Below are 14117 nucleotides of genomic sequence, written 5' to 3' on the forward strand. Positions count from 1 at the left end.
CCTACAACACCTACAGCTCCTTATTTAAAAAGTAAACAATACTTTCAAACCATGTACACAAGTTTATGTTGGGGCAAAAGCAGCTGACTGAATCATGTTAATCCTGAAGCTTCCTTCTGGCTAATGGAGGTAATCAGCAGAAGTGACATCACCTGGAAATAAAACCGGCAGTGTCTGTCTGAGGAGGGTTTACCTTTCTGCTCAGGTAAGGCACATGACACATCATTGGTTTCCATAGTAAAAAGGTCAAATGTTTTAATCCTGTGCAGCACACCACTTACAATTATATTTGATTAACATGTGCTCTGTCTTGATGCTCTTTTGTGAATTGGCATGAAGATGGCTTCCAGGTTTGGCCAGAAGAGAGTTGGAAGATACTCAGGTAAAACTATCACACATGCTGGAAACACATTAAATCCACACAACCACTTACAGCTCTCTGTCCCCTTCCCCCTTGCTTGTCTTTTGTACCACAGGCTCCTTTCTGCTCAGGGACCCCAGCCCTCAGAAGGAGCTCTCTCCCAGTGACTCCTGGTGGGCGGACAGGGAGGAGCACAGAGAGCACGGAGACTCGGTGGGTAAATAATGAAGTGAATTAAATATAGGATATCATTTTTGTCTTTACTCAATTCTCAAATCAGCAATTATTCATTCAAAACTATATAACTATTGTCCCATTTGTGGAACAGTGTGTGGCAATAATAGTTCATAGTAAAGGCCTGCACACAAGAATAAAATAAAGAAACACTCCTTAGAAAATGTTATTTTCTCTTTCTTTATACAGTATTTCAACAGGGCATCTCAAAAGCTTGCTGGGTTTGTTATGACGAGTGAAATCATCCTTGGATGAAAAGATGATTGGATTGCTTGCTCTTTTTTGGCACATACTTTTGACTATGTAAACAAATGACACCATTTGTTGTCCTTTGGGAAATATCAGATAGAGAGAATACATGAATTATGACACGTGTTGTTAGATGGAAATATTCAGTTTTATTGCATGTTTTAAATACTTTCCACAAAATATGCACTTGTTTTATTCTGCGGGGAAATCTACCTTGAAGGAGCAACTAAAGGAGATGTCTGAGCATGTTGCCAGACTGCAGGACACACTGAGATATGAACGGGCCAAGGTATGTAGTATGTGTGACAGATATGTGACTACCTGAATACATTTCAAACATCCCTCCCTTCACAAAATAATGTCTAACTTGTCGCCAGTGCACTCGTCTGCAGCTGCGGGGTAACCAGCAGGAGGGTGAGTTGAAGCGCAGAGAGCAGCACACCAACCGACTGAAGGAGCGAATGTCTCAGCTCACTGAACGACACCGAGAGAAGGGACCCTGTGAGGCTCAATCTGTCCTGTATCGGCTAAATCCACACAATATTCATCCATGTTTTCTTAAACCACAAAACATTTCCCATATTGCCTTGTTCTCTATAGCCATAGAGGTGTTGAACATTCCCCCTGGAGGTCGAGGCAAAAGAGAACCGCCAATCAAATCATTAAGGTCCACTGCAAAGTAAGATATCACTCTCTGATTTATAGATGTAGCCCTTCAAATGTGTTCTCCACCTCCTTTCTAACCCTTTCTCTCTCTCTCTCCCACTCCCTCTCTACATCTTGTAGGCGAGAAGAGGCCACACTACATCTGATGTTGGAGCGCAGAGAAGCCGAGCTCAGGGAGGCCATGAAGCTGCGCCACAGCCTCACAACTTTACTTCATGGGCTCAGAGTCGACATGGAGCATGTGAGAGAAAGACGAAAGCCTTTAACTGAGACAGTAACTAACATTAGTCCTTCTGCCAAAAATAAATCTGCCAAACTATAAGTGGATCTGAAAAGGATGATTTATTTTGTATAGTTACTTTGCTGTCGTGCAACTCTCAATCGAATCGAATGGTCTTCCTCCGCAGATGCTTTATATGTTAAATATATACAGAAAAGTGATGAAAGGACAAATGCCCTGCAGTGATATGATAAAGAGTACCATGTTGCTGTACCTTAGTTGAAGGAGAAAATAGTTTGTTTTGGGAGTTCAAAGCAGAGTTTGCTGAATACAAGGTTCAGTCAATCACTCAAAGTGTATTTATATAGCCCAATATCACCAAGTTTACATTTGTCTCGGGACAGTTTGTACAGAATATGAATACGAAACCTTCTGTCCTAAGACCCTCACATCGGACAAGGAAAAACTTCCAAAGAAACCCCACAGTCAATGGGGAGAGCAACAGGCGACGGATCCTCCTACCAGGACGGCCAGACGTGCTATAGATGTTGTGTGTGAATTAAAAAAAGATAATACATTTACAACATAGGTAGTAGATCATCAAAGGTAGTCGATCATCAAAAGCCCCAGAACAGCTTCTAAAACGATCTTGTGTTGACATTCTTTTGTTGATCTTGGAAGTGATTATGCTGGAAAGTAAGATCCATATTCAACATAAAACCAGTCTAACCTTGTTTTTAAAGAGCCTGTCTGACGTGCTGGATGTTCAGGATGATTCCCAGACTGAAGACAAAAGGCTAGACGAGGCTGAGGGAGCGCTGGGGGACCATGTAACAGGAGGAGTGGTTCGGAGTTGGAGGCAGGTGCAGAGCAGACTGGCTGAATTCTCTTCTGAAGGTAAACTGCCGGATTTAGCAATCTTTTAAAGTTGTGACTTCCAAAATGAAAAAAAGTATTATTAAGCTGTCTATTTTGGGGTTATTTCTGTGTATTAGTTGACATATTTTAACTTATTCACGTGTAGTGTCTATCACTTAATTGTGTTTAGGCCACACTAGTGTTGGTACCGACCATAAGAAGCTCTTGGCTCGACTAGATTGTGAACTAAAGGAGAGTCAACAGCTTGTAAGAATTCAACAGCAGCTGCTACAGGTGTGGTTCAAATACGTTTTCATATGACCTTTTGCTAGTGTCAGACTTTGTAATGCTACCTTTTTGTCTGCAGGACAGCTTTGCTTCCCCTGTCGTCTCTGAACTGGCTGATTCCTACTTTTTGGAAGAGTGGGAGCGTCTTCAGATGCGCTGGGCAGAGCTCGATAATCAGAGGTGGACTTTTGACAGGGAGAGGAAGTCCTTCACTGAAGCTGCCATCCGACTAAGCCATGAGGTAGGAGGAGAATTAGCAAATGTGCCTCCACAGGCTTTATAATCTGTACAGTACACAACACCCTCTGTCCTTACATACTTTATGCGGACGGGGGAAACTACCCCGACGGAAGTGGAAACAGGATGGATCTCTCTCTCTGTCTAAATGTGCATTTTCAGTAGTAGTTTCAAACCAGTTGATTTCTTACACTAAGACAAAGACAAAATGTTCTGTTAAAATGTTTCTCTAATGCTAACTTTTAGTGAATTTAGAATAAATATGAATGTGTAATCTGGATGTTCTAATTGTTTTTTCATTATATCCCCAACATTTTTGCTAGTAGTGTCTTCCGGTAGCCGACAGTGCAAAAGCATTGCAACGGCCCAAAACACTCAATTAGGACAAACGCTCTGCAGAAAGCTAGCTAACGAAGCTAACCAATTCTTCAAATATACTGATAAAACACGTACAATAATGAAACCGACTACCTCTGCAAATAGTGACAGTTGGCCAACTTGTGTATGGTCCCAGCTGTGTGCAGCGGGTGTTTTTGTTAATGTTTTGCTGCATTTATTCAGCGTTTTTAGTAAATGCTGCGAGTTTCATCAAGTTGGTAAACTGGTTCTTGTGTTTTGGCACGTTTGTGTTTTCATATTTGCATCGTTTTTTTTTAACTGCACATCGTTTCTGCTGATGGAAGTGTTTGGGCCGTTGTAGCTCCTTTGCACCTGTCGTCCACCGTAGTGTTTCGCCTTTTTTAAAAGCTGTTTTTTTCACTGTTTGTTTGTCCAGCGCTGTGATTTTGAGCAACACAAGGCCTCTCTCCTGAAGCAGAAATATCTGTGTGAGCCACCTCGCTCTGGTAAAGGAGCTCCAACCAACAGTAGGGCAGAGGGCAGTGCTCTCAGTGAGTATACAGTTCAATTAAACTAAGTGATGTGTAATCATTTATGTGCTGTGGTGAAATAATAAAATTAAAAAAACCCTGATGTGTAGTGGCTCCAGATTTCTGTAGCTTGGGGCCCACTGGCATATCTGGCTGTCTTCCCATTACTCCATCTCCGACCAAGTTGGGGACAGCCGCTCTTTATGGAGTCACGGTACACACCCCCAGCACTCCTGAGCTCTACTCCGCCCTCAATCTGTCCTACAACTGCAGGTTAGCCAAGTCCTGCATTGATAGCAATGGCATGAAGAGAGACAAAATAAAATTGCAGAATAAACATAAAAAAACATTTTCAGTCATTTTCCCCCTTTTTTTTGTTCTTCTTTTCCTGTCTTCTCCCTCAGAACCAGCGATGATGACCACCAGTCGGAGACATGGGACGGCCGGGCAGACAGGATGGTGCACACACTCCAGATTCCTCCTACAGACTGGTCACTTGAATCTACTTTTGATGATAGGTGGTAATATATATACATATTGTACCTTATTTCCAACTTTTAAAAAATAAATAAATAAAGGCTGATTATAATGTTATCCTGTGTTATTTTCTTCCACGGTGTAGTTTTAAAACAAATCAACTTTTTGGTTAATCTTCCCTGGCGTTTTCTTAAAGTGGTTAATTATGGCATTTTTGACTATGTTGGGCATTTCACATCGTTGTCGTACTATTCAGAGACACTTTTGGCTTGCATGTAAAAAAATGTTTACAGTATAATGTATAACATTTGTATTTGTCTCTCATGTGGATAAGTCAATGTAGACAGGTAGCCACTTGAAATATTTTACCAGCACCTCAAGGTCAATCACCATTACTGATTACCAGTGGCGGTTCTACGGGGTGGCAGTTGCCACCTCAGAAAAAGGCCTTGCCACCCCAGCTGCCACCCCATTTGGCAGCTTTGTTTTGAAAGAAAAGTTGTGGCTCATCGGACATTTATGAGAGAAAATATCTAATGTCCGAGTGCCAGTGAATGCAGCACAAGAAGCGAGCCTTGTAACCCCTCCCCCGGCCCTGGCGCGAGCGTGGAAATGGCTTAGCCCCACCATGAAAAATGATGTTAAAGTAAGCAAAATAAAGTCCGCCAACTCGCGCGGAGTAAATTGCACAGACAGCAGTTAGTAAGATTGATTTCAGTAGCCACTTGCCTGGAAATACCGAAGAATAGAAACGGTTTTGAAAACTTTTGTCACGTAGTGATCGTCTTCTCAATAGAACATCTTTGATAATGTCTTCTGGCCAATCAGAATCAAGATAACGGCGTGGTGTTGTTGCAGGAAGTCCCGACGAATAATTTTGCTGTAGTACATCTCTATATACATCGATACAACATTACGTGTTGATAGAAATCAACACGTAATGAAATAAGACCCCACGGTTTGATGATTGATAGGTGTGTGGGCTGTCAATCAATCAATCAATCAATCAATGTTTATTTATATAGCCCAATATCACAAATGTTACATTTGTCTCAGTGGTCTTCACAGTGTGTACAGAATATCAGTATGACAATACGACACCCTCTGTCCTTAGACCCTCACATCGTACAAGGAAAAACTTCCAAAGAAAACCCAGTTTAAAGGGAAAAATGGGAGAAACCTCAGGGAGAGCAACAGAGGAGGGATCCCTCTCCCAGGACGGACAGACGTGCAATAGATGCCGTGTGTAAATTGAAAAGATAATAAGAAGCTGTCTTTCATTTTGACACACAGAACAATGGGGGCTATCCACAATGTAAAGTAATTCACACAGCCTCTTCTCTCTGTGAGGAGCAGCAGGTTCAGCTCAGAACAAAAAACTAAAATGGCAGTCATTTTTTTAAATATGTCGTGTAGTAATAGATTTATTTATTTTTCTTCTCAAGAGAGTACCAGAATGTGTATTTTATGTTAGTATTTCAAAAAATCTCCTGGGGGAGAATCCCCCCAGACCTTCCTGCAGGGGTTGGGTTTTCAGCATGTCATCTCTTTCACCTGTGGAGATATTGCAGGATTGGCTCCAGATCGCCCTTTTTATTTACTACAAGACAAATGTGCCTTTTTATTTCATACAGTTGGATTGAGACAGGGAAATAATCTAAACCTCACGCGTGGCGTTTCACTGTCAAGGGGAGCGTGTCTGTAATTACATTGCAAATACTGACTTGAGCCCCACCACTGTATGGGTTAGCCCTACCATAGATTACCCAACACAAATGCTCTGGAACCGCCACTGTTTGCGGTCTACAATGACAGAGAAGAGCCTGTCCAGTTTGGCTGTACTCAACATTGAATCAAAACGCACCATAGCTTTAAATCTTAATAAGTTTGTGAGGCGTTTTGCTGATCAAGATGGTAATCGCCACAATCAGCTGTAATAGGCATGCCAACTTGATGCTCTGCTCACGGATGAGTCGATGAGCATAAAACTGTTAAGATGATGACCTTACGTGTGTAAATATATTTTTCTTCTTTGTGGGGGTCTGCCCCCAAAAAACAGTTTGAAGTCCTGAGAAAGTCAAATAAGACGGTGTGTACAACTTCACTGCCCAGCCAACAGAAAGTAACCACTTTGATTTAACTAGGCCAGTAGGTAAGGGCTTTCCACTGGATAATAACTGCAGCGATGTTGATGTTTTAGCTGAATACATGTTTTTTAACCCTAACTGATGCAGTTAGTCACTTCTTTAATGTTTGTGCTTTCTGATGTAAAGTCAAGGTTGTAACTGTTTGCAATGAAGTTGTGGGGCGCTGAACTGTTCTTTTGATTATTTTGATTTATGATAGTAATTACTTGTCTTTCAAATTTGAAGGAGGGTGAGCAAGCATCTTGAGGAACATTCATCATTAACTCCTCCAAAAAATATAGTTTATTTAATAATAACACTGAATATGTGAATCATGTGATTGACAGCTGATAATAGTATGATAATAATATGATTGTTAATATTATCATATTCATGCAGACAAACATCGATGAGACAGTTAATTAATGTACTTATTGCAGAGCAGTCTGCATAGATTTGGTACCCCTGCTGGTCTAAGAGTGAAACAACATTCAGTTATTGTTCAGTTAAAATTCATTAAATTATGTCTGGCACCTTATATATTTATATGTAAGGCTTTACTGATGTGCCACAATAATGTCACCTAATGTTATTGAGTTAAAATATCAATATTGTGGCTTTCCAAGTTAACATTGTTGATATGACTGCGATTAAATCAGCATATACATCTGCGCTTCAAAATCCGGCAGCTCTAGCACCTACACTGCCGGATATGGAAGCCCCTCTTTAGTTTTTCAACTGCTGGGCCCAGAGTGAAATGCTTTGGTGAGCATAAACTAGAGGGGAACATGCAACACCAGTGTGATTGTGGTGAAGTTGTGACTGTCCTGGACAAAGTTGTAGGGGGGGTGCCATATCTGGCAGGAGAAATACCTGCTCTGCTGAACATGTTATAGAGAACAGTGCAGATCTGAAATAAGGAACATTAATAGTGTGATATAGGCACAGATATAAGATCAATAATACACTTTATTTTAGGGCACCTTTCAAAGCATTCAACCTTAAAATACAATAAAAAATAAAATATGAGTGGCATTACAATACAAACATGTGTTGAGTAGGAAACCACAGAGGAAAATTACATTCAAAAGAGCAATTAAAGCGAGTGAAGCCAGTTTGAACACATTATCTTTTAGGCTTGCTTGAAAATAACACAGTGTGACATAATGTTATATCATTACTGTCATATAATTGTTTACTATTCGTGGTTATCAGACACTTAAACAACAGAGAAGGTTTTAAGAAATAGGACTATACTGACAAATGACATATTATCCTGTCATTGTCTGTTCTGTAGGAAGGAGGAACATAGCAGAGTGGGACTGCACTCAAAAACGGAAGTTTGTTCCAATACGAAGATTGTGACTATCTGAAAAGTGTCCTTAAAACGAGCCTCCTCGCAATTGTATGCACATTATTTATTCAGCCGTTTGCTGTTTAATCTGATGGGAAATATATCATTCAAAAGAGAGAGAAAAGCTTATTAAACAGGCGATGGCGTTACATTTGCGCGTCCCCGCGAACAGGGCTTCAATCTACGGCACAACACCGGCACACTGATGAGCTCCACTGATTGGCTCCTGGGACGAGTGGGGGTGTATATCTCTGATAAACACGTGTATCCAATTTCAAATTAGTTCAAAATCTTGTTCGGAGCAGGTTTGGAGCCGTGCGTCAGCTGCTGTCAATCAATGTTTATTTATATAGCTGTCCTTTACCTCGTTATTTCAAAGTCAACAACTCGATCGTCCCTCTGTGAGCGCTGTGCCACACAAGACCCGAAGTGTCCTCCGAAAAAAAGCTAGAATGAACGACTTGTCTTGGGGACTTTTTAATCACTTGGAGTCTGACAGCGACAGTTTCCAGTACTGGAATGGCAACATAGAACTGCTGGAAACGGTCAGAGAGATGATCAAGCACAAGGCAGCTGGGTCCTCCTTGCCGGCCCCCGAATCTCCGCACCCGGAGTCTGATGGCCTGTTTGGGGCCATCATACCGGTGCGCATTAACGCAGGTAGCCAACGTGGCGCCATTGGGACAGACTTCTCGCTGTTTGGCTCTGCGTCTCTTCCACCACCTGATGGGTCGGGGTACTCCACAGACTCGTATCGTGCTATTGGGGCGGTCTTCTCGCCGTTTGGCTCTGCGTCTCGTCCACCACTTGATGATGGGTTGGATTACTCCACAGACCGCTATCGTGCTGGTTCTCCAGACGCTATGGATCCAAGGGTAGTTCAAAGACCGATGGGCTCCCGGGGACCAAAAGACCGAAAGAAATCCCCTCATTTGAAAACGCAGACTTCACCATTGTCACCTGTGTTGCCTGCGCGCATGTCTTGCAGTTTCTGCCGGAACAACGGCGAGTCCGAGTTGGTGTGCACATCCCACTGGCTGAAGAACCAGGTCGGAGATGTTCTGTGTCCCTACCTGCAGCAGTACGTGTGTACCCTGTGCGGAGCCACGGGGGCCAAAGCCCACACCAAGCGCTTCTGCCCGATAGTGGACAGAGCGTACGACTCCGTGTACAAGAAGTGCAGACGCTGAACTAACAGGTAGCAATAAGATTTAGAAGGCTGAATGTTCTTTTCTGTTTTCTGTTATCTTTTAATGTTCTTCTGCCTTCTATAATGCTGATTAGAGTTTTTCCCCCCCAGCTGTTCTATTTGTCAGTCGAGCCTTCTCTAAAAGCGTCTGTTTGGTGTGTTGGTTTTGTGAAGTATTTCAAGAACGTCCACAATATATTAAGCTAAAATACATAATGCAATATAAAATGTATGTTTATTTTTAAAACGTGGCTAATCATGTTCAGCTTCATATCTCCTGTTCTTGGATTGAAGCTATAGATATAGCAACATCATGTTTCCATGTCAAGATCTTAAAGAAATTAGTGACTTGTTCTGAGGTCTTTTTAACATTATGAGTGACTTGTTCTGAGGTGTACAGTAAGTACCTGTTCCCTTGCTGTGTTTTATTTTTATTTTGAATGATGTACCTGTGGCTCTTCAGCTCAGTGTTAAAAATGGTGTGAATATTAATGTATGCCAGAAAATATAAATATGTAAATGAAAATCTCTGTGTATTCTTTGTCAACATTTAGCTATGAGTGTATGTCCAATAGCAGATGATACTTAAAGACTAACTTAACAACGCTTTATTTTTGGGAAGAACTAAGACTTTAAATGTAACAATCCAGCTGTCAGTGATACAAAAACACAGTAAACGGTGATACATTTTAACATTTGTACACTCAAACACCTTCATTACTCACAAACCATGGGTCAACAATGAACATCTTAGTGGAAGGGACTTCCTCCTCAACGTGTGGAGCTTCTTGAAGTTTTACTGCTACGCCGCAGGTTCTCCAGATCTCTGTGAGTGGCCATGACCTTACGACTAGAAAGCAACCAGAGGTCAATTATTGATTAATGGCGTCAATAACTTAAGTATTATTTACACATTTGGTAATTGACAACAAGTATTGACAACATTCAGGCAGGTTGAAGATGTTCCTGTAAGTACGGATGACTAACAGGAAAAGAGGGTAAAAGATTAACTACAACTTATTGCTTTTTGCCCCTTGGATCATCAAAAAGTCAGTCGCCCTGAATTGACTTATATTTATTTTTGTTTCAAATGTGTGTCTTTACATTTTATTTTGGCTACCACTAAACCATAGTGTATTAGTTTGATTTAGATTTGTACCCTCATGCCATCTTCAAAGCCTGAGGTGATGGTGCCAAGCTGTCTATGGCTGAAACCTGATGACACCATCCAGCCAATAGGAGCACAGAGAGGGGAAAAAAACTGACCAATTAATTAAGAGTCAAAAGTTCAACGGGGAAGAGAGCTGAGCAGGAGATGAATGCAAAGGGAGGTAAGAGCCAGTGGTGTAACATGTACTCAACTTAAGTACTGTACTTAAGTACAATTTTGAGTTACTTTACTTGAGTATTTCCATTTATGCTACTTTGTACTTCTTGACTACAATTCAGAGGTAAATTGTTTACTTTTACTCCACTACATTTATGTCATAGGCCTACCTTTAGTTACTTTACAGATTTGGATTAATGATGTGAAATATAATCAACACCTAAATCAGACTTTAGTTCCACCTGGAGTAAATTCACAAGTTACCCTGGCCTGCAGTATACAAAGTCATTCAAACTAGCTGCACCTTTACCAGCTTTAAAAACACATCAATAACTATATCCGAACATATCGTATATATAGTATTCTGAAATGGACCAATTTGCATATTGAGCATTTGTTATGCTAATACCTTTTAATGTTTACTTGAGTAATATTTTGATTGCAGTACTTTTACTTGTAACAGAGTATTGCTGCACTCTGGTAGTTCTAATTTTACCCATTATCTGAGTACAATACAAAAGGGCCCCTAAAGGAGAAAGATTATGAATATATACGGGATTGAACAGAAAATGAAGGCTTTCCTTACTTTAGAGAGGAGAGTTCTCTGATGAGCCCACAGATCAGCTCTGTAGCATCTTCATGGTCTGGAGAACCAAGATCTTCCTCCTCCATCACATCCACCTCACTGGATGGAGAAAAGTGTACAATGTATACAACTAAAAGTGAATCTGAACTGTCAGTTAATTACAGGCTTTCTATATATCCATCTATAAGCATGTTCAAATATTAAACATTTGTTTTCATTTTACAAAAGAACAAACGTGTAGACATGACATAGGAAATGATTACAGTAATCAGATTTTGTCCACATGTCATTATCTTCTGTCTTTATTTATATTATTTCAGGTGTCAAAGTAGCTCCTATATCCTTTCAAAAGGTTTAACTCTAACAACCTGTCAATTTGTACGTTCTTTTTTCACAATAGAAGCAAAAGCCCACTGAGTTTCCCAAACCTCTACTGAGCTAAACCCTGAGCTTGTTCGCTCTTTTTTCTCGACCGTCCCTTTCTTTACACCACTGTCAGGTTACTTGTAGGACTTAACGTTTCCCTTCTTCCTTACCTCAGACTGATAGTGTTCAGCTGCGAGTCAGTAACGTAATCCAGGTACCCAGATCCAAACGGGTCGGTGGTGTCCCAGGTCTGAAGGGGCTCAGTCGATCCAGCACTGTGTTCCTTATCACCATCACACTGTGTGCAAAATAAATGTATCATTTCTGTAAAGCAAAAAATAACCTTCAGTGTTTATCAATTCATTTATACTTGTGTGTTTTTAGTAAAAATAGATTGGGTGTCAGAAAATTGGAAAGCCTGCTTTTGCTTAGAATATTTAAAGCTATTTTCCATTTCCCCCAAACACTTAAACACAAAGGTAATATATTTAGAATGATGTATAAAGAGAAGAAAACAATCTTCTCTTTTAAGAAGCTGGAATCGGCGAGTATTTGTTTTTTTCTCTAAAACAAAATATAATGTAATGAATAAAATGACAACTGAATTGTGTTTAAATTCCAATGATCTGTTGTTTGATTAATTCTTTAATAGTTTCAGCAGCAACTCATTATAATTAATTGTGTTGCTATTGCATTATTCATAGAAGCTGCACAATCATGTGTCGCAATGTTAGGACAAACACTATTTGCTTAACTCACAATGACAAATATTTTTATTTACGTGTAATTTACCGTTGTTCCGTCACTCACGCTGTCTTTCCTCTCTGAGCCACTGGGCGGCGCTGCAGCCTCGCAGAGCTTCACAGTGTTTGATCCTCCTGACTGGGGGTCTGTGGGTGAAGCACCTGCCTCAGCTCCGTCCCCAGCACCACCAGTCAGCTCCTCCTTCTTCTCACTTGTCCTGGTGTCACTATTCACCTGCAGAACGGCAGCCTCCATCGCATCCCTTTTCTCAGTCTCCTCATTTTGAGTTGGATTAGAGTAGAAAGTGATGGCAGGACTTTGGTCTTCTGCTGCTGCTGACCCATCTTCCCCGTCTTCTATGGGTTCCTGAGGGTTTTCAGCAGGAATCTCAGCAGCGCTGCCCTCAGGTTCCTGCTGATCCGGATTCTCCAAAAGCTCTTCCTTTTCCTCCTCTGTCGGCGGCGGGTCTGACTTTGTGTCAGCAGTTTGCCCTGCACCAGGCGCTATGACACCTTCAACCTCACAGCTCTCTCCCATTGGATCACATGCAGAACTGGTCCCATCTGAGGTAGTGACAGTAATGAGGACCTCTGTTTCCTCCCTGTGTGTTAAATCAAATCAATTGTATTACTGATGTGTGATCAAGTATATTTGTCTGCGTTTTATTCAGTGATTGAAACTTTAAAAAAAAAATATATACTGAAGCATATATATATATTCCCTAAATGTGTCCACAATAGATTACAGATGTTAATCTAGTATTAGACAGAAGGGGTACACTTTGCTATTGTTTTCACTATTGATTAATCTGCTGATTACGTCTTTGATTTATCGTTTGGTCTATAAAATGACTGTGACAAATATACATCTCAGTTTCGTAAGTCCAAGGTGATGTCTTTCATGTTTTGTTTTGTCCATCCAAAAACCAAAGTATTTATTTTAATTTGATGTAAAACTGAGAAAAGCAAGAAATCTCAAAATGTTCTGCAGTTATGCATTAAATCCTTACTTTATTGACTTCCACCAATGGTCGTTGTCATGAGAATGTGAAAGTAAAACAAAAACAAAAAATGTAAGATATTCAACATGTTGTTTGTATTCCTCACTACATGTTTCTGACCTGTCTTGCCCTCCACAGTGACTGGACTCAAGTTGTATATCTGGCTCTTCCTGTTCTGTGACACTGCCTGCTGGGATGGATGATGAGGATGATAAGGGGGAAGAAGGTATCATCTCTTCCTGAGCCACAAGGTCAGCTGTGTTATTACAAATCGTTATCTTCTCGACTCTCTCCTGTCTTTTATTCTCATTTTTTTGTGTGTGCAAAAAATGACTTCGCTCCCTCTCCGTCAGACCACACATACCCATCCGTCGCTTCTTTTTGGCTGGCAACCCCGCTGCCGCCTCCTTAGTGAGTTCCTTGACATCAGCCATGTTCACATTGCTTGGACAGCTTCTTGCTTGGATGGATTCTTGTTTTTTCTCTGAATCACATTGAGAATTCTCCTTTGCACCCATTTGCTCATCCAAAGCAGATTTATCACCCTCTTCAGAGATTGCCAAGAAGACCTGGAGTTGATCGGTGCATGTTTGTGATCTGTTACATTCCTCTGCAGTCATTTCCCCCTGGTTGTTTTGAATATTGTTGCCTTCATTACCGGCATTTCTTTTAAATTCCTCCGGCTGAGAAACATTGTTGTGATTGGCGACTGCTGTCTCTTCTTGATCTTCAAAAGCTTCAACCTCCACACGTGTTGCTTCTGAATGTTTTTCATATGTGTCAGGGTCTTGTTTGGTGAGAAAGGAGAGTCCTTCTGCCTCATGCTGTCGAGTTGAAATTATAGTAGATTCCTGCACAGGGGTCGGGTGGGACTGAAGCAGTTTGGTATCTACTGCTGAGGTACTTCCTTCAGTGTCCTGAAAATCAAAACAGACTTCACGTGAATACATTGGCTTGATAAAATGT

The 14117-nt window shown here is 40.9% G+C and overlaps 3 protein-coding genes across 6 annotated transcripts; 2 read left to right on the forward strand and 1 right to left on the reverse strand.

Moving 5' to 3' along the window:
- Window positions 1-138: 138 nt before the first annotated feature.
- Window positions 139-4555, forward strand: LOC117455118 (afadin- and alpha-actinin-binding protein). Of its 3 annotated transcripts, XM_034094500.1 has the most exons (13): window positions 139-205; window positions 340-382; window positions 477-574; window positions 1065-1133; window positions 1222-1345; window positions 1445-1523; window positions 1631-1751; window positions 2474-2627; window positions 2779-2882; window positions 2956-3117; window positions 3889-4003; window positions 4093-4255; window positions 4387-4555. In XM_034094500.1, the coding sequence occupies exons 2-13, from the start codon at window positions 340-342 to the stop codon at window positions 4505-4507; spliced, it is 1353 nt and encodes a 450-aa protein (XP_033950391.1). In that variant the 5' UTR covers window positions 139-205; the 3' UTR covers window positions 4508-4555. The 3 variants fall into 3 exon arrangements, with proteins under 3 accessions (XP_033950391.1, XP_033950384.1, XP_033950398.1); XM_034094493.1 differs by lacking the exon at window positions 139-205 and having other exon boundaries at window positions 247-382; XM_034094507.1 differs by lacking the exon at window positions 139-205 and having other exon boundaries at window positions 247-382; window positions 4102-4255.
- Window positions 4556-8236: 3681 nt separating this feature from the next.
- Window positions 8237-9636, forward strand: nanos3 (nanos homolog 3). The gene has a single exon (XM_034093861.2). The coding sequence runs from the start codon at window positions 8392-8394 to the stop codon at window positions 9127-9129; it is 738 nt and encodes a 245-aa protein (XP_033949752.1). The 5' UTR covers window positions 8237-8391; the 3' UTR covers window positions 9130-9636.
- Window positions 9637-9790: 154 nt separating this feature from the next.
- On the reverse strand, window positions 9791-13393 carry LOC117454708 (break repair meiotic recombinase recruitment factor 1-like). Of its 2 annotated transcripts, none has more exons than XM_034093851.1 (5): window positions 13272-13393; window positions 12218-12752; window positions 11578-11705; window positions 11042-11140; window positions 9791-9978 (listed from the first exon to the last, which is right to left on the reverse strand). In XM_034093851.1, exons 1-5 carry the CDS (start codon window positions 13382-13384, stop codon window positions 9900-9902), a joined length of 954 nt encoding a protein of 317 aa, XP_033949742.1. In that variant the 5' UTR covers window positions 13385-13393; the 3' UTR covers window positions 9791-9899. The 2 variants fall into 2 exon arrangements, with proteins under 2 accessions (XP_033949742.1, XP_033949733.1); XM_034093842.1 differs by having other exon boundaries at window positions 12200-12752.
- Between the last annotated feature and the right edge of the window lie 724 nt (window positions 13394-14117).

Source organism: Pseudochaenichthys georgianus, chromosome 1 (genome assembly GCF_902827115.2).
Source record: "Pseudochaenichthys georgianus chromosome 1, fPseGeo1.2, whole genome shotgun sequence".
In the NCBI taxonomy this organism is placed as follows: Eukaryota; Metazoa; Chordata; class Actinopteri; order Perciformes; family Channichthyidae; genus Pseudochaenichthys; species Pseudochaenichthys georgianus.

What these genes read in the sequence shown, in the direction of transcription:
- LOC117455118 (XM_034094493.1), top strand. Translation starts at nt 334, where the DNA reads ATGAAGATGGCTTCCAGGTTTGGCCAGAAGAGAGTTGGAAGATACTCA. An exon ending in GAGAGTTGGAAGATACTCAG is followed by an intron (nt 383 to 476) that starts GTAAAACTATCA and finishes TTTGTACCACAG; the next exon opens with GCTCCTTTCTGCTCAGGGAC. An exon ending in TTCAACAGCAGCTGCTACAG is followed by an intron (nt 2,883 to 2,955) that starts GTGTGGTTCAAA and finishes TTTTGTCTGCAG; the next exon opens with GACAGCTTTGCTTCCCCTGT.
- nanos3 (XM_034093861.2), top strand. Translation starts at nt 8,392, where the DNA reads ATGAACGACTTGTCTTGGGGACTTTTTAATCACTTGGAGTCTGACAGC.
- LOC117454708 (XM_034093842.1), bottom strand. Translation starts at nt 13,384, where the DNA reads ATGATACCTTCTTCCCCCTTATCATCCTCATCATCCATCCCAGCAGGC. An exon ending in GCGTGAGTGACGGAACAACG is followed by an intron (nt 11,706 to 12,199) that starts GTAAATTACACG and finishes TTTTGCACACAG; the next exon opens with TGTGATGGTGATAAGGAACA. An exon ending in CTGAACACTATCAGTCTGAG is followed by an intron (nt 11,141 to 11,577) that starts GTAAGGAAGAAG and finishes TTCTCCATCCAG; the next exon opens with TGAGGTGGATGTGATGGAGG.